This window comes from Anolis sagrei, chromosome 1 (genome assembly GCF_037176765.1).
Source record: "Anolis sagrei isolate rAnoSag1 chromosome 1, rAnoSag1.mat, whole genome shotgun sequence".
Taxonomy (NCBI): domain Eukaryota; kingdom Metazoa; phylum Chordata; class Lepidosauria; order Squamata; family Dactyloidae; genus Anolis; species Anolis sagrei.
Genome location: NC_090021.1, coordinates 231,829,109 through 231,852,056, shown reverse-complemented (window position 1 = coordinate 231,852,056; position 22,948 = coordinate 231,829,109). Strand labels below are relative to the sequence as shown.

General features: G+C 40.7%; 1 protein-coding gene across 2 annotated transcripts in view; it reads left to right on the top strand.

Moving 5' to 3' along the window:
* Positions 1-311: 311 nt before the first annotated feature.
* The window catches only part of AGBL2 (AGBL carboxypeptidase 2), a 38,435-nt gene continuing 15,798 nt past the window's right edge, over positions 312-22,948 (top strand). Inside the window, exons 1-15 of one of the 2 annotated variants that reach the window (XM_060772671.2) lie at positions 312-471; positions 1,953-2,056; positions 3,060-3,124; positions 3,506-3,569; positions 3,834-3,965; positions 4,080-4,268; positions 5,218-5,325; positions 5,831-5,981; positions 7,382-8,161; positions 9,526-9,685; positions 11,265-11,391; positions 12,279-12,379; positions 13,443-13,573; positions 20,178-20,244; positions 21,306-21,425. In XM_060772671.2, the coding sequence (XP_060628654.2) occupies positions 3,092-3,124; positions 3,506-3,569; positions 3,834-3,965; positions 4,080-4,268; positions 5,218-5,325; positions 5,831-5,981; positions 7,382-8,161; positions 9,526-9,685; positions 11,265-11,391; positions 12,279-12,379; positions 13,443-13,573; positions 20,178-20,244; positions 21,306-21,425 (2,163 nt within the window). In that variant the 5' untranslated portion in view covers positions 312-471; positions 1,953-2,056; positions 3,060-3,091. Of the gene's footprint in view, positions 472-1,952; positions 2,057-3,059; positions 3,125-3,490; positions 3,570-3,833; positions 3,966-4,079; positions 4,269-5,217; positions 5,326-5,830; positions 5,982-7,381; positions 8,162-9,525; positions 9,686-11,264; positions 11,392-12,278; positions 12,380-13,442; positions 13,574-20,177; positions 20,245-21,305; positions 21,426-22,948 lie in introns of both variants that reach the window. The other variant, XM_067461051.1, reaches the window with a different exon arrangement.

Below are 22,948 nucleotides of genomic sequence, written 5' to 3'. Positions count from 1 at the left end.
ATGGCACACAGAACTCCCACAAAGAACAGGAAATATAGATCAGGGGTTGGTTGGGGGGGGGGGGGGGCAAAATACTGTTTGCTTACTGTTGAAAATTACCTAGGGCCGCCTCTGGCCATACAGGCCGGAAAACTCACAACAACCCGGTGGTGTCGTTTCTTCCTTAAAAGCCAGAGATCCGAATAAAGGGCAACCCAAAAGCCAGCAGTACAAACTGGCTCCCCGCGCTTCTTGCACCTTTCAACTAATGGCTCGAAGAGCTGCCACTCCGCTCTCGGGCAGCCAATGAACGCAGACGTCCCGCCCCCACTAGACCTAGGTCGGCGTGGCGGGTTGCTAGGAGACGGTGCTCCGTTGAAGGAGGTGAAACAGCAGAAGAAGGGAAGCTGTTGTCGCCATAGAAGCCTCTCAGTCTCTGGGCCCAGGCTGTGGTCGTCAGAAAGAGAGGCTGGCGGGCGGGCGGGCTTGAAGGTATCGCCATTGCTGTGACCCTCCTTGGGGCTCTATATCGAGAAAAAGGCGGGATAAAAATAAAGTAGATCTATTATTATTATTATTATTATTATTATTACTTTAATTAATTAAATTTAATTAATTTACCTTAAATAATTAAGCCAGAGTGAAGGGGGGGGGGGGCAGGAGACAATTCCACCTTGTCTCCTGTAATAATATAATGTAATGTAATATATTGTATATACATATAATATTTATATATTTATATTACACGTAATACTACAAATATTACAATATAATGGTATAGTACAATATAGTAATATTCAATACTGATATTGTGTAATATTACTAATATTATAATATAATGGCATAGTACAATATAGCAATGTTTAATGCAGATATTGTACTATGCTAATTATTTATTTATTTATTTATTACAGTTGCTTATACCCCGCCCTTCTCACCCGGGGGGACTCAGGGCGGCTTACACAAACAAGGCACAATTCGATGCCTGTATTACAAAAATATAACATCAATAACAACAATAATTATAACACTGATAACAATTAACGTAAACAATCAATTATATAATATATTGTATGTATATATATCTTGCAAGCCACTCTGAGTTCCCTTCGGGGTGAGAAGGGCGGCATATAAATGCTGTAAATAAATAAATAAATATTATTATTACCTTACAACCTCTGAGGTCACCTGCCATAGATGCAGGCGAAACATCAGGAGAAAATGCTTCTGGAACATGACCATACAGCCCGAAAAACTTACAGCAACCCGGTGATTCCGGCCATGAAAGCTTTCAACATCATCATCATCATCATTATTATTATGGCAAATGGGGTTGTCCAGAAATTTTTAAAGTATCTTTTGAAAAATAACTTACAGTTGGTCCTCTGTATCCAAGAACTGACTCTACAGTCCTTGGTTTAAAAATACCTTGATCTTACAATTTTCAGTAAGGAGTGCAATTTTTTTACACCACGCCTGGGCAAACTTGAGCCCTCCAGGGGTTTTGGACTTCAACTCCCACAATTCCTAACAGCCTCACACTTAAGTGGCTGAAGGGGGAAAGGAAAGGGCCCAAGGCTGTTATGAATTGTGGGAGTTGAAGTCCAAAACACCTGGAGGGCCCAAATTTGCCCAGGCCTGCTCTGCAGACTAGGATACAGAGTAATGGAGTCAAACTCTGGGAAAAGAGATTCCACCCAAACATTGACTCCAGAGTCCCAGGTGTTTTGGATTTCAACTCCCACAATTTCTAAGAGCCGGTAGGCTTTTATGAATTGTGGGAGTTGAAGTCCAAAACACCTGGAGGGCCCAAGTTTGTCCGGGCCTGCTTTACACCTTTGTATATAATGGGACGTGAGCCTCCTCAGAATTTGGCGTCCGCAGGGGGTCCAGAAACCGAACCCTAAGGGTCCAGTGTATTTCTCATCTCCCACTTTGCTTTCCAGTTTTCACTAACATTTTCCCTCCCACAGTTTTGTTGTTGTGAATGGCAAAAGCCATCCCCGCCATAGAAGCCTTTCATCTCAGTTTTTGTGGGTCAAAGTTGCGGCGATCAGAAGGAGGCACTTTTGTTGAGGTATTTTGTTGTTATTTTTATTACAGTCCAAAATCCAATGATTTTGGATTACATGGTTTTAATAATTTGGTTTTAAGGCTTAGATGTTTTAATTTTATAGTTTTTTAAAACTTTATTTTTTATTAATTATTTGACACAGACAATCTCATATATAATCAGAAAATATGCATTCAAAAATAATGAAACGTGTCTAGATCTGTATGTAGGTGGCAACTTGTACAAAATAAGTATAACGTACTTTACCATTCACTCAAGTTTAAGAAATTTTCAACAGAAAACTATTCCTAACTAGAACTGTTTCCATCTAGATAACAGCAATAGTGCCATCAGCTACCCCCCCTCCATATCATATGCAAAAATAAATAAATAAATCCCAATGTATCTTTTTTTAAAGGAAATTCCTTACAAGACAAGAAATAGATCTTCATGATCAAGAGAGTTTCAGAGTATGTCCAAATATATCCTGATATCACATTAGTAAAAAAAAAAAACACATAAGAATGCGAGCAGGCAACAAAGTACTCTTTTATGACTAGAGATTTCTGACTATTTTACCTACACATGCATTGACAACTGCAAAAACCCAATTTGCATAAATTGAAAGATGTCCAAAATCATAATCAAATGTTTCATTAACATTTTATAGTTTTAATGTATATGTTTATTTTATTTGTATGTCTGTTTATGCGGCATTGAATTGCTGCCTACTTGTAAGCCACTCTGAGCCCTTTTCAGGGTGAGAAGGGTGGGGTATAAATATAGTAAATAAATAAAATAAATATATTTATTTCTTTTCTCTCGCTTCTTTCCTAGTTTTAACTAACATTTTCTCTTCCCGCATCTCTCCTCTTATGCCATTGGAGTGGTAACATCACCCACAAATATTTGTGGGTGATCCTAAAACTCCAATGGCACGAGGAGACTGACAGAGGATATGTAGACTTGCTTTTTTGCCCAGCAGAAGATATCATTTCTACAACTCTTCTCTCTTGTTCTCTGTAAGGAGCGTCAAGCAGAGCCATCACAGCCAACAGCATGTGTCCAGCAGATCCAGCCTTGGAAGGTCTGGTGAGTCAGTATAAACTTCAGTTCATATTTACAATGGCCTGTGGGAAGTCTGTCGCTGAACTGAGTTCAGTTCAGTGCCTGAGTGGTAGGAAGTAGTGGTGGTGTCACAGAGGAGGGAGAAAGAGATAGGTTTTTTTTTCTTTTGAAGAGAGAGGGAACAGAAAGAGTTTAATGGGGGTAAATTTGTTCTGTTTTTCAAGTTGAAAAATATGGCATATCTGAAGAGTTTGTTTTTACTATTTATTTTTGTATTTGGAAATTTTATGAAAGGTTTGGCAAATAAGAGTCACATCAGGAGCCCAAGGGCTGACCTGCAGTGGCATAAGGTATAGTCAGATAAAAAATATTGGCTTTCTAATTTCTCAGATTTTTTTTTCACAGCAGTTCAAAGATCCTTATGAAAAGTTCATGTATCAGCACCTCCAGTACTATGGATATTTCAGAGGTAAGAACACTGAATCTGATCTGGTAGATCTGTTTTTATATTTTTTTAAAAAAAAAGACTACACTTACTGAACACCATTATGAAAACACTGGACAAACAACATTATAATTGCAACATAATAGTTCAAGAGATGATTGAAGTGCTATCTCTTTGGACAGGCCTTCTCAGAATTTTAACTTTACATTTTATTAGTATGGATGCCAATCTTTGTTCAGTGTATTTTAATACATGCATTATTATAGTAATGACAATGTTTTTTCTTAGGTGAGAGAAATATTCCTCAAGGTATTCCTTTCCTTTCTGAGAGCAAAGAAGAAAGCTCTCTCCATATGTTGAAACCAGACATCTTTGGCAAGAGAAGTACATCAGAACACAACTCAGACAAGAACCTACTCTGTAAGTGTGCTATAAGTGTCATGTGGCAGAGAAACTGATTTACTGAAAATGCCCTTTGAGCTCCCTTCACATCTGCAAAACAATTTAAAATATGCATTTTTTTCTTTGTGGCAGGTTCAGTTGCATCAGAGACTGCGCGCCTTAAAAGCAAGCAACTTTTGCTCAACCTTCCAGATGGTCCTAGTGTTCTGCGCTTACGAGAACCGCGAAATCTTTCTTCTCTTCCCAATGGCAGAGATTCAGTCTTGACCCCATTCTGGCCAATAGAGTGTGAAGTAATTGAGGATAGCATCCATCACATTGGTAATCTGATTCTTGGATTAAGATTAATATTTTGCTTGAATAATGTTCACTGTAAATGTTACTGGTTTTCATTGTAAATATCATAATTGAAATTAATTTTTTTAACAATAGATCTACAGTGCAAAGGTCATTCCCTTGAATGCAACATTACATACTTCTTGGATAATATTCAATTAGTTTTCAGAATGCTTTTCTTCTCAAAAGAATAATATTCTTCCAGTTTGCATACCTCCATGTGTAAGAGATTCCCAATTTTTGATTTGTAGTGTTGGTTAGGTTACAGAATTCATTGTTTGCTGGTTTTGGCTAAGAAACCTGTTTTTATGTAGGAAAATAATATACAATGAAGTATTCATAAATGCTAGTATCTATGAATTGAGTTACGATACATTTCAATATGTTGCCAAGATATCTGGCCTGCAGCTATCATTCATTTATTATTGAACTGAATGAATTCATGAGATCACCCAGGAATCCTGTGTAGCATATCTGCATTAGCAATGTCTTGTTAATAACTTGACGTAATATGCAGATGTAAACATGATATTCCTCTAACAATTATCTTTAATCTGTTTTTTAAAAATACAGCAGATGGAAGGGACTGATCCTCAGAATCTCTGTCTGATCATTCCTATCCCACTTAGAAGCATGGATGAACAAATAATTCCCTGCTTCCCTTTAACCGGATTCTGTTATTTTATAATGGATATAGTTTTTCCAATTAAATTGTTAATTTTGTATTTTATCTTTCAAATTATCTAGGTACCTTAACATACTGTCCTTGGAGTGCTATTGAAGTGAAATTAAATCTGGAAGTGGAATGTGTTGAGAGTAAGAATTTGAGCACTTATTGTGAACTCCTAGGAGGAAATGCAGCAGAGAAATATAATGGTGGCGGCAGTGATAATGCTAATAATGATGGTGTTGATGTCGTTATCTGTTTTGTTAGAGTGGACTCCCCCTGAACCAGAGCCTTTCTATCAGCCAACAGGAAATGAATATGCACCTGATGTAGTGGGAGAAGAGCATGGAACTGTTGTCTATTCCATAGAGCCAGGTATTTTTATTAAGTAGATCGAAATTACACTGTAAATCAGGCCTGCACAACTTGTGGCCCTCCAGGTATTTTGGACTTCAGCTTGACAATCGGACAAGCTGGTTAGGATTTTTGGGAGGGCCACAGATTATGCAGGTCTGCTGTAAAATGTATGCACACACACACACATAGACACACACAGAGACACACACATATAGTCAATTCTAGTCAAAAGGAACAATGAAGATTTGTAAAATGTAAAAACGTGAATTTGATCTTAAATTAGATTTTTTAAAACATATACATCCTGAAATGAATAGAAATACAGTTTGAATATGTCTTATTAAAAATTCTTGTGACCAGAAGTTTTTTTTATCTCCTTTTTAGCCTACAAGTGAATTTGGTTCTTTTTGTTTAAGAGGTCACTTAAGAATATGGATTTTGTAGAATTGGTATACTTTCCAAACCTAGCTCCGAGAGCAAGATCTGCAGTTTGGTTTTGACAGCTCTGCCTCTTGTTCTGCAGCAGCCAAGGGTACCTATTTCACTGGCTCTCGAGTTGGAGGGTCAAGAGAACCCATCAAGCCAGCGGCACCCTGCCCAAGAGACCCAGAAGACACCATGCTGTTATTTGAGTCTCGCTTTGAAAGTGGGAACCTCCAGAAAGCTGTCAGGGTGTGAGTAAGAATTCTGTCAATAACTGAGTGGGATTAAAGCTTTGTAGACTGAGGTTAGGATGATAGATTGGCTGTTCTTTTGGCTTTTATTATGTTCTTGTTCTGACATCTTATATGTCTTCTTTAAGTACTATTCTGGCCCTTCTACACAGCTAAATAAATCCACATTGAACTCGATTATATGGCAATGTGGACTCAGATAATCCTATTCAAAGATATTGTGAATTGTCTGCTTTGATATTCTGAGTTATGTGGCTGTGTTTTAGGACTCCATGTCTGTGAGACCACCAAAGTCTGCCAGGTGATCTTGCTTATATTTCTGAGGAAGGAACTGGCAAAACCACTTCTGAGTATTCCTTGCCTAACAAAACTCGACAAAATTCATAAAGTGGCCATTAAGTAACAGGCAACTTGATGGCAGATACACAAATACAAAATTTGTGATATATGCTTTAGATTTTTAAGTGCAGTAGTTTGACAAGTTAAACAGATTTTATTATGTTGTTTCTTAAACACTTTATTACAAATTTAAATACTATACTATAATAGTTATTCTAAAGTTGTTCTAAAGACTTCTCACTCTTGCATTTCTATAGACAGAGACAAGTATGGGCAACTTTTTGAATTCTCTAAGTATATACAAGAATAGTACAGCACCTTAAGAATTAAATAACTTTAAAAATAATTTTATTACTTTTTGAAATACATAAAAAATTGGAGAAATTGAAAAAATAAAATCAAAATTATATTAAAAAATGAAAAATACAAATAGACAGACTATAATGCATACAGGTTCAGTCTCTATAGTGCCACAAAATCCTTTTTTATTCAAGCTTGTGACAACAGTTATCTCTGGAATTCCTTGCAGTATATGTTGTCAATTCAGCATATCTGCCATATTAATTCTTGTTCTAAGTTTTGTTAATAAAATTTATGTTATATATGGTAGTCTTTGTTCTAATTGAAGAGACATTACCTGAATACTGGGGTTTTTCTATTTACAGAATTCTGTAAATAGATATAATACTTCAATAACACTTTGTTGTTATGTCATTTCCAACCTGATGACTCTAAGGTGAATATTTCTGATTTGTTCTGAAGATATTTGCCATTGCCTTCCTCTGAAGTTGAGAGTCTGTGACTTGCCCAAAGTCACACAGTAGATTTCATGGCTAAGTAGGGATTCAAACCTTGGCCTCCAGAGTAATAGTCTAATGCTCAAAGCACTAAACTGGACACCCCCCCACCCCCCCCCCTCACCCCCCCGGACAATACCTACCATACTCTGCTGCTTTTCATTATTTTATAGATGTTTTTCTACATTGTAATTCTCAGTACAGGAAGATGAGGTTACTGCTAGCTACTAATGTGTTTTTCTTTTCCTGACTTCTATATTTCAGAGGCAAGTATGAGTATGAACTCACACTGAGGACAGATCTTTATACTAGCAAGCACACACAGTGGTACTACTTCAGAGTACAAAATACTAGGAAGGATGTAACTTACCGCTTTACTATTGTTAATCTGATGAAAGCCAAGAGTCTGTACAGTATAGGGATGAAGCCTCTCCTATATTCTCAGAAGGATGCTCAGTTGCATGGTGTTGGCTGGATAAGAGAGGGCAGTGACATCAAATATTATAAATACAACACAGAGGATGGTCAGACCTTGTATTGCCTCACTTGGACTATGTCTTTTCGGCACAGCCATGACACATGTTATTTTGCTCACTTCTACCCCTACACCTATTCGGATCTACAGCGCTATCTCTTGACTTTGGTGAACAATCCAGTCTGTTCTCAGTATTGCAAACTTCGCCCTCTGTGCAGTAGTCTGGCTGGGAACACAGTATATCTCCTCACTATTACCAACCCATCTAAAAGTGCTGCTGCATCTGCTGCAAAGAAAGCTATTGTGCTGAGTGCCAGGGTCCATCCTGGAGAGACAAACAGTTCCTGGGTGATGAGAGGCTTCCTGGATTTCATCTTAAGTGATGCCCCTGATGCTCAGCTTCTTCGGGATCTCTTCATATTCAAGATTGTGCCCATGCTTAATCCAGATGGAGTGATTGTGGGAAATTACCGCTGCTCACTAGCAGGAAGGGACTTGAACCGGAACTACAGGACACTATTGAAGGAATCATTTCCTTGCATTTGGTACACTCGGGCCATGGTCAAGAGGTGAGCAATTAATTTCCAATAGAATAGGCTCTACCTAAGTTATTGGCTTTAAATTGCATTAGTGAAGCAGGCTGATATGCTCAAATAGTAATAGCCAAATAGAAATGTATTACATGCAAGGGTATCTGGAGTTTATAATATGCAAAAGGAAAGGGTGGTTGACAAATTAATAGCATGTACTCAAATTGTTTTAGTGGGGGTTGGAAAGATAAAACAAAGTGGACTCTGACAAATTGGTGTAATTATATAGTTAATATGTTAAATGTGGAAATAACTAATTGTAAATTGAACAATAAAAATAACATAGAAAATAATTAAGAGTATGTGAGATCCAGTTATGAATTATTTAGCGAATGTATTAAGCTGTGGGAAGGATAAAAATGAGATTAAGACTGATATTTCAAATGTAATTTCTGTAATTTATTGTATAATGAGTATGCCCAAGGGGAAAGGACAATAAAATAAATAAAATAATAATAAATATTTTTAAAAATAGATTTTTCTCAGAGAGTGCATAGAGGAAGAATCATATTTGGGATGTTATAAACAAAGAACAGATTGAATACAGTAAGCAAAATAAAGAAAAAAGTCAAAGAGAAGTCTGATTTCGTACTTGATCAATAGTTGTGTGGATGCTAATATCAATAGATAAAAAAGAGAATAAAGAGATGACGGCTTTGAAGAAAGATATACAATTTGTTTCTGGGCATATCAAGCTTGAATGATGACTAATCATGAAAGCTGAAATTTCAGAGAGGAATGTTGTAGTGAGGAATGGTTTGATTCCAGCATGTTGGTGGTGGTGATGTAACTGAGGAATGATAGATAGATAGATAGATAGATAGATAGATAGATAGATAGATAGAATAACAGGATAGTAGTAGAGAAAAAAGCAGAGGAAGAAGTTCCTCCACAGAAAGGTTGAAAAGCACAGACAGACAGATGTAAAGAGAAGTGACAGTGGGTGCCATATAAGGTGAAGTGATTATTGCATTTTTTTTCTAGAAAGATGTGTTGATTTGTTATTTCCATTCATGGTGAATATAAGGAGTGTCATATATGAAGAGCCAGTGAAACTGTAAGAGTGTCTGTCTGTATTGTTGTGTTGTTTCTACAGCTGTCACACTTTCTTCGTTACTTGCACTGCATGGAACTGAAATGACATTATGCCAGCATTAGTTTAAATAGTAATGGTCACTGGTATAAAAGCTTCAGTCACTAAGGAATTTTCATTTGGCTTGTTCCAAATGCTTGAGTTTCCATATCAGTCAGAAATAGCACTGTACAGTTGCTTATGCACAACTGGCCATCCATGATTCAGATAATTAATTTATTCCTGTATGCTTTGTTCTTTTCTATGCAAGAGTCCTTGAGGAACGTGAAATTCTGCTGTATTGCGACTTGCATGGGCACAGCCGGAAGAATAATGTTTTCATGTATGGCTGTAACAACAAGCGAACAAAAGAACTGTTATTTCATGAACGAATCTTTCCTCTTATGCTGAGCAAGAATATTCCTGATAAGGTGATGCCTGAGCACAGTTAATAGGATTATCTTCATATTCTCACATGCAATTAGCTAAATAATTTGTTCAGATGAAATAATGTACAGGTACAATTGGTATCAACCATGAAATAATTTCACCTGCATAGCTGGCAAAACTGCAGCAGGGTATGAGGGAGATAGTTAAAGATTACACCTTACTAGAAGCCAGAGAACTACTTGTCCCTCTTCCTGCAGAGAGCTTTCAGAGGACTTTACAAGAGGTGCTCTGCAAAACAGAATTATTTTATTTTCTCTTTTTCAAAGTGCTAACTGTCCAAGCACAAGTCATCTGTTCTACTGAAAAACATGATACAGCAGCTGGCTATTCAAAATGTGTTCAATAACTCTAACAATGTCTCTGACAGAAATTTTAACAATATCTGGGCAATAATATAGGAATAAATGTCTTGATTGTGCTTTTCCTGCATGGCAGGAGGTTGAAACAGATGGCTCATGTGGTCTCTTCCAACTCTATTATTCTATGATCCTCACATAGAGCTGAAAACAGCTTCAGAGACTTGTAATGATTTCGTTTGAGACTGGGTCAAGAGGAAGGCTGAGTGGTTCTGTCATGTCTTCACTCTTCTTCCTTTGAAGGAGAAAGAGAGAATGACTGCAATGGTAGTAGCAGTTTTGGCATCCCCTGCTAGCGATCAAAAGAGGAACCAGGAGCATCTGGAAACAAGCTTTTTTTCCATTGCTTTGCTTGTAAGGGTCATGGGAATATAGGCACTTTGGAAGGATTGACTGAGGAAATAGCCTGAACCATAGCACTGGTGGCTTTCTCTTCCCTCCTTCCCACAGTGCCTTTACTTCCAGGATTCTTGAGTCTAAAGCATTCAGTAGACAGCTTCATGCTGCCACATCCTCTTTTGATGCTTATAGAAGAATGCTGGAGCTATTCCTGCTGTCATTGCTGTGTTTCCAGTCCTCCCCTCTTCCTCCTTCAATGATCAGGTGTATGCAGAAGTGCCACTGCCATCCCTCCTCTCTGAAGAGAGAACCAGTTGGTTAGGTCACCTTTGCAGATGCCTCTGCTCTTGTGTTATCTGAAGTTATTAGAGGAACCCCCCCCCCCCTTTTCAATATTGTAGGAAGACACTGTGCATCTTGCCTCAAACTGAGGAAAGATTGTCCAGCTCTCACTTAATGAATGATTTAGAATATGTGTCTAGTTTTGTGTCTAGTTTTACATACTATCATGTGTGCCTTCAGATTGTTTCTGATCAATGGCAACATTAAGATGAGCTTATCACAGAGTTTTCTTGGCAAGATTTGTAAAGAAGTTTGTCATTGTCTTCCTCTGAGGCTGAGGGAGAGTGTCTTGCCCAAGGTAACCTAGTGATTTTCACAGATTTGAACTCTAGTCTCCAGAGTCATCAGTCATCACTCAAACGACTAGACGTTGCTAGCTCCTGGGAAAGATTATTAAGCAACATATATACTAACTAATTTATACACTATTATGCCTAGTTTAAAAGGAACATTATACACGGGACTTAAAAATAATTTGCCTCAAAGAACAAATTCTGAATTAACACATCTGGATATTATTCAGTTTTCTTTCAACAGCTGTAAGTTTCGGGTCCAAAAGTGTAAAGAAGGCACAGGAAGGGTTGTGATGTGGAGAATGGGAATATTGAATAGTTACACTATGGAGTCTACCTTTAGTGGGTCAACACTAGGTAAGTGCCTATGTTTATCCAAAATTAGATCAACCAGTATATTTCAAAGAAAAGGTGGAGATGTTTCTACTTACAGTAATGAGAGACTATATCCTGTGAGATGTGTGTTCTCATGGTTGGACTGAATCATGGTGAATTACAGGTGCATTACAGAAATAAAATAAGATTTTAAAAATAAACCATTCATGAAATAACAAGGTAATAAAGCACAAGCAAATGTTCTCCAAAAATGCAACCACGAAAGAGTCATACAGCTTCTCATTTATTGTTATCATAGACTGTGTCCAAATGACTGTTCTGAAAATTACATTTTACATAATAATTACAATAGCAGTGGATGCCTTTGGAGATAAAATTGCATTTTTTCAGCTGCACTCACAGAGTGTGAGTGGTAATGAAAACAGAGATGTGTGTATATGCACCTTTGGGTTGCCTACTGACATAATGGTGACCTTATTAATTTCATAGGGATTTCTTAGGCAAACAATTCTCAGAAACAGTTTTGCCAGTTCCTTCCTCAGAAATACAGCCTACAGTACCTGGTATTAATTGGTGGTCTCTCATCCAAGTGCTAGCCAGAGCTCACCTTGCTTATAAGAGCAGACAGGATCTAGTGCTTTTAGAGTCTTTAGTCCCAGAAGGTATGTTACTTAATATGAAATCACAGCATTTTTAATGAAGTTAGGTTCTATTTGAGCAAACATCAAATGTAGTAAAAGATGTCATAAGATTATATCTTTCTTTTAAAGAAGAAAAAAAACATTTGGAAGGGAGCCAACTGGTTCTAACTAGTGCTATAGTAACAAAGGAATTGTTACTCCTGCCTGAAAAAAATGCTAGGCATCATTTGCTAAATATGAAAGAAATTGTGCATTTCTCTTTCTCAGGCAGGAAAAGTAATTCTCATTTTACCTCTGAAGATCTCAAAACTTTGGGCTATCATATCTGTGACACTTTGTTGGACTTTTGTGACCCTGACCATTCCAAGGTGAGAATTCCCTGTTATGACTGAGCAGAATGGGAGGATAATAATGGAGTGGTCATTATTCTGAATATTCCCTGATTTTTTGAGATAGGTCTCTATTTTTTTTACTTACCATTTCTTCAAAAAGGCTTCTACTTCAGTACTTTAGAAACAGCCACAAATGTATGAATTCATAATGTAGGAATGGACAGACAAAAGTTAGAACTTAAGAGTATTCATGATGGATCAGACCAAAGGCCCAGTTAGGTCTCTATTCTCTTCCCATGTGGCCCAGTGGAAATATATGTAAAGTGGGCATATGTACAACAGTACTTAGCTTATAATGTTGTTGAAATCCTGGTATTTAGAACCATTCTGTCTCTTGACACTTACAGTAATATATAGCTATAATCATGACATTTTATACATCTCTCCTCTGTCCTGTTACTCACAATTTTTCTAAATAGAGCAGCTCTAAACATTGTAACCTTACTCATAAGAAAGTTGCTGTAACTCCTTCGACATGTTGATTGCCCTTTTATGTACCATTTTCAGCTGTGGTGGTTAGAATCGAATTCCAAGTGTGCTTGCACCAGAGGTTTATTTACTATATTTATATACCACCTTTCTCACCCCAGGGAGCGGGGACTCAGGGTGGTTTACAACATTTCAATGGCAAAAATTCAATGCCAACATACATGTGGACAGAAAGACAATCATAATAACTAAACACTAACATATAACTATAAATTATATCATTAAAACCATTAAACATGAGACATAAACAACAGGTTTGCAGGAATGATTTTGGCTGTTTTATTTTCACTTTTTTCCTTAATGGTTCTCAAAATGTATCCTGGGTTGTCATCTTCCTTAAATAAGTCACCACAACTTCAAAATCTCTTCCCTAGTTGTCGCTGCCAGTTCAGATGTATTGGTGTAAATATAAAGTTAAGATTTAGTGTTTATTGCAGTGCAGTAGTGTGGCATTGTTTTCTCTGTGTACACTGTTAGGTTGCAGAATGGACTATGCATAAGCAAACACACAATGTCTTCCATTTGCCGTTATTCTCTTTTCATCTCCCAGTTTCAGCAATGTCTGTCTGAACTGAAAGAGCTAATGAAGCAAAAAATACAGAGGAAGCTTTCAGAGTTGGGCCATGAACAAAATACAGATGGTACATGGAGTGACATATCTCTGTCTGATGTTGAATCAAGGTAATTCAATTCTTCAAGGCTTCACTTAAAGAGATAATGGGAAACTGTTGATTCATTCAGAGATGCTGTAAGATAGCCAGCCTGAGAGATTTCACCCCACCATAGTCCTTTGTTTTGTTCAGAAAGGTAAACCCAAGAATAGTGGTGACACAGGAAGCACATATTGCTATTCTGTCTGCTTGTGCTGATATAGCTATTTTATAAAGTTTATATCTTACTCTTATGTAATGAAGGATCAGGTAAAATGGAATTAATCCAGAAAAAACTGGGATATCCCAGTTTGCTCCAGGTTAATTAAACACCTGGAAAGATCCGGACCTTAAGCTAAGGTATTTGCAGATGAGAACCCTGTGGGGATTGACTCCTGGGACTACTGCAGTCCCTGAGGTCAATCTTCATAGCAATCCTGGTTTTAAGCGTCTTAAGTAACACCTACCACTGTAAAATATGTATGTCTTCTAGGACTTTTTATGATATGTGTAAGTTAAAATTTGAAAAGCACAGAACATGTTTGGCAAGGCTATATATCCACAACATTGTGTAAACCTGTTATTCTGAATTAGATAGAACTAAGGCTCCATCTACACTGAGCATGTTATGCAGTTCAAAGCTAGCTTCAAATTATGGTGGCTAGACAACAGACACTCACACAAGCACATGAAAGAAAGTCCTTAATGTCCATCAGTGCTCTGTGGTTTGTGTAATCAGTATCAATGCTTGAAACTGGTTCCAGGATTTCCTGGAACCACTTTCAGGCAAAACCATTTCTTCCTCGTGTAGTCTGTGAAATGCGCACTAATGGGTTTCTGTGCGCATGCGCAGTGATTTCGGAACATTCTAGCTAAAATTAATTTAGGCGGGAGTCCCGCCCACCCTCCCAATGGTATATAAGGTAGTAGGCGGAGTTCCGCGTCAGTTCTTCTTTCCGCGCGACAGCAGAAGCATTTCGGACTCTCCTCTCTTGTTTTGCTTACCTGACTCCTTATCGACTCGGACTTCACTCGACTACTCTCCATTCTCCTTCCCTTGACAACGGACCGACCACGGACAGGCTAGCATGTCGTCTCTATCCTTTAAGAAATGTTCGGCTTGTGGAGTTAATCTCCCAGAAGCCGATAGACACACTAAGTGTCTTTTGTGCCTTGGAGAGGCCCACAATCGCTCTGCCTGCGAGATCTGCAGAGCGTTTACATCTCGGGCCCAAAAAAGCAGAGACTCCCGTCTCAAAGCTCTTTTATATGAACAGGCACTGGCCCCTGAGGAGACTCGCCAAGCCGCACTAAGTCTCTCTCAACAGCCCTCACCCTCCCCTCTCTCCGGAGAGCGGCCGGGCCCCTCCTCCATGCAGCTGGAGGAAAACCCTGCGGCCCTGACTCCTCCCCTTGGGGACGAGCCGCCGCCGAAAAGACCCAGGGTCTCCAAACAAACTGCTCATAAGAGCAAGTCTAAGGAGAAACAAAATAAGAAAAAGGGACGGCAACTCTCTGGCGTGCAGCCCCTGAGTCCTCCCCTGCTGGTACCGCTGGCTCAGCTGCTTGAGCTCTCGCCCACGGAGCAAACCGCACCGCAATTCCTAGAGCTTCAGGAGCCCCCGGAACTTCTCCCGATTGAGCTCCTGCACTCCCAACCTGATCCTAACCTCCCCGTTTCTCCCTCCCTCCTTCAGCCTGCCCAACCTCTCAGGGAACAAACTCCCTCCCCGGTACCGGCCCCTCCCACCTCACAGGGAGAACGCGGCCATTCTCGGCCGAGCCGCTCCTCCAGACGCCGGTCCTGATCCTCCTCCTCCTCGCACTCTCGATCTCGGTCCCGCTCTCCTCCTCCCAAACGCCCGCGCGGGCGCGATCTGCGCGACCGCGACTTGCGTCCTCCTTACCCTTACGACTATCCTTTTCCCCTCTATCCTCCCCCCCTCCCTTTTACTACCCTTACTATCGAGGGGAATACTCGAGGGGCCATACTCCTCCTCCTCATCCCTATCCTCATTCCTACCCCCCTCCCTCCGCCTCTGTTTCTAGGCCCCCTCCTGAGCCCCCTATCCCTCAACACCAGGGGGCACCACCCCCTGATCCTGCTACTCCTCAACAGGATCACCAACCTGACCCAGAAACTGTGGATGTCGAATCTTCCAGTGATTCACCTCCCACTTCTGCTCTTCAAGCTGAACCAGATCCAGACCCTCTACAAGCAGAAAAGTTTAAAAACTTTTCTGCTTTATTGATCAGACTTTCCAGGTCACTTAATCTGGCCGTTCCCCAGCCTACTAAGGCAGTGGATGACCCTTGCTTCACCTCATCGGAACAACAGCGGCCCATGTCAACCATATTACCAACTTTACCTTACCTTCTAGAAGTCCTAAAAACAGAAGGTGTTTCTCCAGCCCTGGTTCCAGCTACACCAAAGCGAGCTGAGAATCTTTATCGGCAGCGTCATGGCTTGCTAAACTGCCTAGAGCCAATTCAGTTGTTACAGACGCCCAACCCAAACCAGTTCAGAGAAATCAGGCTTCTCCCTCAGACAAAGAAGGAAAGAAACTAGATGCCATGGCAAAAAAGTTTTATTCCTCTGCCTGCCTGTTTGCCAGAATGGCACATTATGGCGTTTACATGAGTGTATACCAGACACACCTCTGGAACAAAATTTCACCTTATCTTGATCTCTTACCAATGGCTGACCAAGCAATGGCAAAAGCCTTTGCTCAAGAAGCGCTTCTTCTCTCTAAGCTCCAAAAGGATTTAGCAAAGAACACAGCTGACACATCCGGCAAACTCATTGCCGGAGCAGTGGCCTTGAGACGTCACGCCTGGCTCAGGGCGTCCACTCTTTCTCCTTCAGCTCGCACGTTGATTGAAGATCTCCCTATGGATCAAACAGGATTGTTTAATCCAGAAACAGATTCCCAGTTGAAACATTCCCATGAGATGAAACAAACGGTCAATAAATATGACCAACAACCTTACCAGCAGAGACAACGATGGGGCAATTACTATCATTACCCCACCTATCATAGAGGCCGTTACAACCCTCACTCCTACAGAGGGAAACAACGCCCTCACTCATCTCCTGCCACCACTGGGAAGCCACCTGTTCCCTTCAAGGGTCAGTATCGGGGCACTAAACCACCAGATAATAAAAAACGGCGTTTTTAGCCCCCCTCCCTCCCCAACACTGGATCCACCTGCCCCTTTTCCACCCTCCACACACAACACATCCACCTTACCTTTATACCACAACAGACTCCATCCATACTTACCTGCTTGGCAGTCCATCACCAATGACACCTGGGTCCTCCGCATAATTGATGAAGGCTATGCCATTGAATTTCATTCCCTTCCTCCACTGGGAAAAATTTTACCAACTCAATCCTCTCCCATGCTTTGGGACGAGATCCTCTCTCTTTTAGAGAAAGGGGCAATTTCCCCTGTACATCCCAGCCTAGCCCACACTTGCTTTTTCTCCCGCTACTTCCTAGTGGATAAAAGGGACGGAGGTCAACGCCCCATCTTAGACCTCCGGGGCATTAACAAATTCATTTCACCTCGCAAATTCCGCATGGTCACACTAGCCAACATCCTTCCTTTCATCACAAAGGGAGCATGGCTCGCCAAGGTTGACCTCAGAGACGCATATTTTCACATTTCAATTAGACACAGCCATCGCAGATACCTGTGCTTTGCACTAGACAACCACATTTTTTCCTTTTCCGTGTTACCCTTTGGCCTTTCCTCTGCCCCAAGGGTCTTCACTAAATGCATGTCAGTAGTGGCTGCTCACCTACGCCAAAACGGCGTAACAGTTTTTCCATACATAGATGATTGGCTTTTTTCGGCGAAATCTCGTTCCCAGCTCCTTTCTGACATCTCCTTCACCTTGTCTCTCCTACAGGAACTTGGACTTGTCGTAAATTTCGACAAATCCCACCTCATACCTACCCAGCGTATCCATTTCATTGGTGCCCTGATAGACTCCACATCCCTACGGGCTTACCTACCAGAAGATCGGTTCTCCAATCTCTGCCAAGCCATCAACAGCCTTTTTTCTTCAGGCCGCTCCTCTGCATGGGCTATCCAATCCATCCTTGGCCACATGGCGTCCACTACAACTGTGACCCCTTTCGCCCGGCTCCGCCTCCGCCCGCTCCAATCCTGGTTCCTGGAGGTATTCGACCCCATTCACGACTCACAATCCATGATTCTTCAACCTCCCGCTCATGTCCTCAACTCCCTCAGGTGGTGGACAAGGGAATCCAATGTGTGCTCGGGTCTCCCATTCACACCCCCCGGGCCGTCCCTCTCACTGACAACAGACGCCTCCTCCTACGGCTGGGGAGCACACCTCCGAGACCTGACGATCAGCGGCCGCTGGTCTCACTCAGAGCAACAACTTCACTTCAACACACTGGAGCTACTGGCAGTGGGAAAAGCCCTCCGGGCCTTTGCCCACCAAGTCTCCAACCGCACCATCCAGGTAGTCACAGACAACACGTCAGTGAAATTTTACCTCAACAAACAAGGGGGAACTCACTCCCCAATCCTCCTCTCCATAACATCAGAGATTTGGGAATGGTGCATTCAAAGAAACATATTCCTCATTGCAATCCACCTTCCGGGCAAAGACAATACCCTGGCGGACTCTCTCAGCAGGACCCCAACCACAACACACGAGTGGCACTTACACCCCAGAGAGTTCAACCTCTTGATCCGTCACTGGGGCCAACCACAAGTAGACATGTTTGCCTCCCCAGACAACACACAGTGCACACTCTTTTGCGCGAGGCTCCACCCTCGCGTATTCCCAGGCTGCTTAGGAGACGCCTTTCTCTTCCAGTGGTCTCAAGGGTTCCTCTACATCTTTCCCCCCCTTCCTCTACTCTCCAGAGTAGTTGCGAAGGTCATCACAGACAAAGCCAACTGCATTCTCATAGCCCCATGGTGGCCCAGGCAACCATGGTTTGCTCCTCTCCTTCACGCATCACGAAGAACTTTTCTTCGCCTACGATCCACCCCGGATCTCCTCACCATACAAAACGGTCTGATCTGCCATCCAGATCTTCCAACCCTACGCCTCACGGCGTGGAGGATCAGACCATGACCCATCTCTCCGAGGCTGCACGACTCATCATCCAGGCAGCTCAAAAGACTTCCACCAAAAGATCTTATACCTATAAATGGTCAAAATTCAAGTCTTTCACTAACCCTTTGGGCTTTGAGCCTGCCTCAGCCCCGGTACATATCGTCCTAGATTTTCTAGTTCACCTCTCCTCACGAGGTTTCTCCCTATCCTCAATTAAGTGCTATCTCACAGCACTCTCCTGGTTTAGGAGAAAATCGGGACTACCGTCCCTTTTTCAAGACCCGTTGGTACAGTTATTTGTTAAAGGTTATAAAAATGTTCATCCCCCAGTTTCCCCTCCACCCCCGGCTTGGAGCCTTGAACTAGTATTGTCTCAACTCTCCAAACCTCCCTTTGAGCCCATGGCCTCCTGTGACATCTCCCATCTCTCCTGGAAGACGGCGTTCTTAGTGGCCATTACTTCTGCAAGAAGGGCCAGTGAACTAGCTGCTCTCCGCTCGGACCCTCCTTTTATTAGGTTCCATGAGGACAAAGTAGTCCTTCGGACCGACATTACCTTCCTTCCTAAAGTTGTCTCCAAGTTTCACATGTCCCAGGACATCACTCTCCCTGCCTTTTTTCCTAACCCTTCCTCTCCCCTGGAAGTTGCACTCCATGCGCTCGATGTCAAAAGGGCCCTCTCCTTCTACATATCCAGGACAGCCTCCTATAGGAAATCTCCAAGACTTTTTCTGAAATACCGGAAAGACGCCTTGGGTACTCCAGTAACATCTCAAAGGTTATCATCATGGATAGTATCCACAATTCGCCTAGCTTACAGTTTGGCGCACAAGGAACCTCCTGCGACCGTCCATGCTCACTCTACAAGGTCACTCTCAACATCTCAAGCCTTCCTCCATGGTGTTCCAGTCCACGACATCTGCAGAGCAGCAACTTGGACAACACCTTCCACCTTTGCCTCTCACTACAAGCTCGACATCCTCGCCAAGAGAGATGCGGCCTTCGGCAGAGCAGTCCTTTTTTCCTGTGTGGCATGACCCACCTCCAGGTTAGAAGCTTTACAGTCACCCATTAGTGCGCATTTCACAGACTACACGAGGAAGAAATATGGGTTGCTTACCTGTAAACGTATTTCTTCCAGTGATAGTCTGTGAAATCCGCACGTCCCGCCCGTCCTCCCCTCTCATGTCATGCCTCTTTTCCTGGCTGCTGTCTGGCTGCAAGGAACTGATGCGGAACTCCGCCTACTACCTTATATACCATTGGGAGGGTGGGCGGGACTCCCGCCTAAATTAATTTTAGCTAGAATGTTCCGAAATCACTGCGCATGCGCACAGAAACCCATTAGTGCGGATTTCACAGACTATCACTGGAAGAAATACGTTTACAGGTAAGCAACCCATATTTTCTTCAATACTGTTTTGAAACTGATTAAGTGCTCTGGGTAGTTATATCCTAGGAAGCATGAACCACCAAGGTAAACAAGGTTTGTTATAATCCACAGAACATGTTGTCCTTTTTTCTTAATTAGCACAAGTGGCTCTGACAGCTCCCAGTCTGATGGTCCCCCTGCACATTTGATCAGCATGATAGAGAAGGTGAGAGCCATTCATTTTTGTGTGTGAACATGGAAGAAAGCAAACCATGTACGTCTTAGCCATTTGTAGGAACAATAGTTTTCTTCCAGAAGGGCTATTGCTTTTAGTGAGTTGGAAAGACACAGTAACAGGAAGTGTGGCCTTTGTTGCTCAAAAAAGAAATCACACATACTTCAAGGGAGCTAAAACTAAGGAAAATTGGATGATATATATTAGTGGGTTTTTTGGTAGATTTTTCTTTTATACTATTTGTATTAATGTATTATCAGCAGAAACATCTGATGCTGTTATAAGCTATTCAAACATGCAAAATTTTGCATTTCTCTATATGGGGAAGGAACTATCCATCATCAAGACACATAACTGTCCACTTTCACTACTGTTACTTTTTTTGAAGGAGCCTGAGAAAAAAGTTTGTCCTGAGCTAAGGCATAAGAAAGAACTGGGGGATGATCTATTCTAATATTTTTTTAATGACAGGTCATGAAAAGGTGAGCTGCTGGTTAGGAAACCTGCAAATATAGTGCTAGGCAAATGGCCAAGTATTTTATGTCTAGATTTATGGACTGAGCAGTGTTTTTTTAAGCAAATTGTGGGACATTAAGAGCCTGACATTAAGCATACTGACACATATTCAGTAGGACCTGGCTCCAATGTACGTATACATAGGAATACGGTATAAACTGCATTATAGCATAAGTAATTTTAGTAGTGGTGGTGGTTACGTGCCTTCAAGTCATTTCTGACTTATGGCAACCTTGAAGTGACCTATCATTGATTTTTCTTAGTAATATTTGTTTAGAGGGACTTTGCCTTCCTCTGAGGCTGAAAGAATGTGACTTCCTCAAGGTCACCTAGTGGGTTTCTGTGGCTGAGCAAGGACTCAAACTGGAGATCCAAAGTCATAGTTCGTGCTCAAACCACTACACCATGCTGGCTCTATAAATATATATGAAATGTGGAAACATTGATACCTGAACAAAGAATAAATGATCTCATGTTACTGATGTATTTGAATGGTAACAGAGAACATTTGGTAAACTTTTTAAATTCCTCTGGAGGATTATAATGAGAAGAAGAAAAAGAAGAAAAATAAACATCTACGCACAAGAAAGGAAAGGAATAATTTGCATCAGAATCATGCTCAGAGACATTCACCAAAGGACAAAGAAGATGTTCCGGTAAGAGGCAGATTATATGCTTTCATTTTTATTAAACAAAGATGACCAGCTAGTAATATTTCCCAATATAATGCAAAATATCTTTTCTGTTTGAGTCTTGATGACGTTCTCTTTACGGTTGTACTGTAGATATGGCATTTTGCAGTCATTCTTGTAAACAAATTGTTGTTTACAAAATTCAGAGATATTTGTATCCCTTGCACACATTTTTGTGTCCCCTTTTGTTGGATTTATAAAGGTATTACCCTTATACATTTGTAATTATTGTTTTTCATAATTTGTCAACATTCTTATGGTATATGTGCTATCTCCTCTTGCAGCATGCTTGTTTTAAATAATAACACACATGTGCATATGCCTGTGCAATGAAGGACTAATCATGTTGTATGAAAAAAAAATGTCAGAGAAGAACTTTTTGTATCTATGTAAGTCTGGGAAATAGTCTGGGATATCCAAGGGCAACTCCACCACCCCCCAACCCCCCCCCCCCCCCACATTTGTCAGAAGCTTAAAGAGATTTGAGGGTTTGTAGTTAAACACAACTTGTAAAAAGAGGACTACAATTAACAGAACATCTCCGAAAGAAAAGGTTTTTAACAAGTAATTTTGGTGATGTTAAAGAGAGAAGGACAAACATCCTCCGAAGGGAAGATATATTAAACCTATATATTTAAAAGGTAAATTTAATGACAATGCACTACTGAAGGAATAATGTGTTTATCACTTTCTTTTTTTCTTACTTCTTGTGCATAAGTGATACAGTTGGGGATCTTCACCCTCAAAAGAAACGAAGGAGAATAATAAAATCGCCATATAAGCTAGAGGAGTTCTTGTTACTTGTCATTAGTAATATAGTGGAAGCCCTCTCCATTGGTTCTTGCTCTATCACCAGTTAATTTGCCACATTTCTCTTCAATACCTATTTTATAGTTGATCAACATTAGTTTCAATGATTCCTTTTCTCATAAAGACTAACTAGATTATGATGGGAAACAGGTAATTCTCAGATAATTTTTTAATGATGTATTTGTTATGCAGAACTGTTTACTGGCAATTTGGGCAAACAACTGCAACTTTTTATTTCTACCTTCCAATTGTGTTTTTAAAAAGTCCCAAGGGGTACACATGCCTCTCTTGTTGTATATCATGCTGGGTCTTCGCAGACAATGCTATCTTCTTTTTGAAACCCTGCTATATTTTCCTATCACTGCATCTATTGTGATTAAACAAAAGCTACTGAGCAGGGGAAAATGTGTCTTTAACTTGCTAGAGCTATGAGTCACCTGTCTAGGGAAGCATCCTAAAACTTTATGGTATCCTCACAGAAGATAAAGAATTATAATAAAGCTTGCTTGAGAGCCATTAAAACACAACTACTTCAGTTTTCAATTAAAGTATTGGGAAACTATCATCAGCAACATTCTGAGGGAAGGCATTTCTTGGGTTGAAAAGACGGCTATTAATTATGACTATGAAGTTCTCTTAGGAATACATTCAATTGTGTAGTTGATGCTTAGGTGATA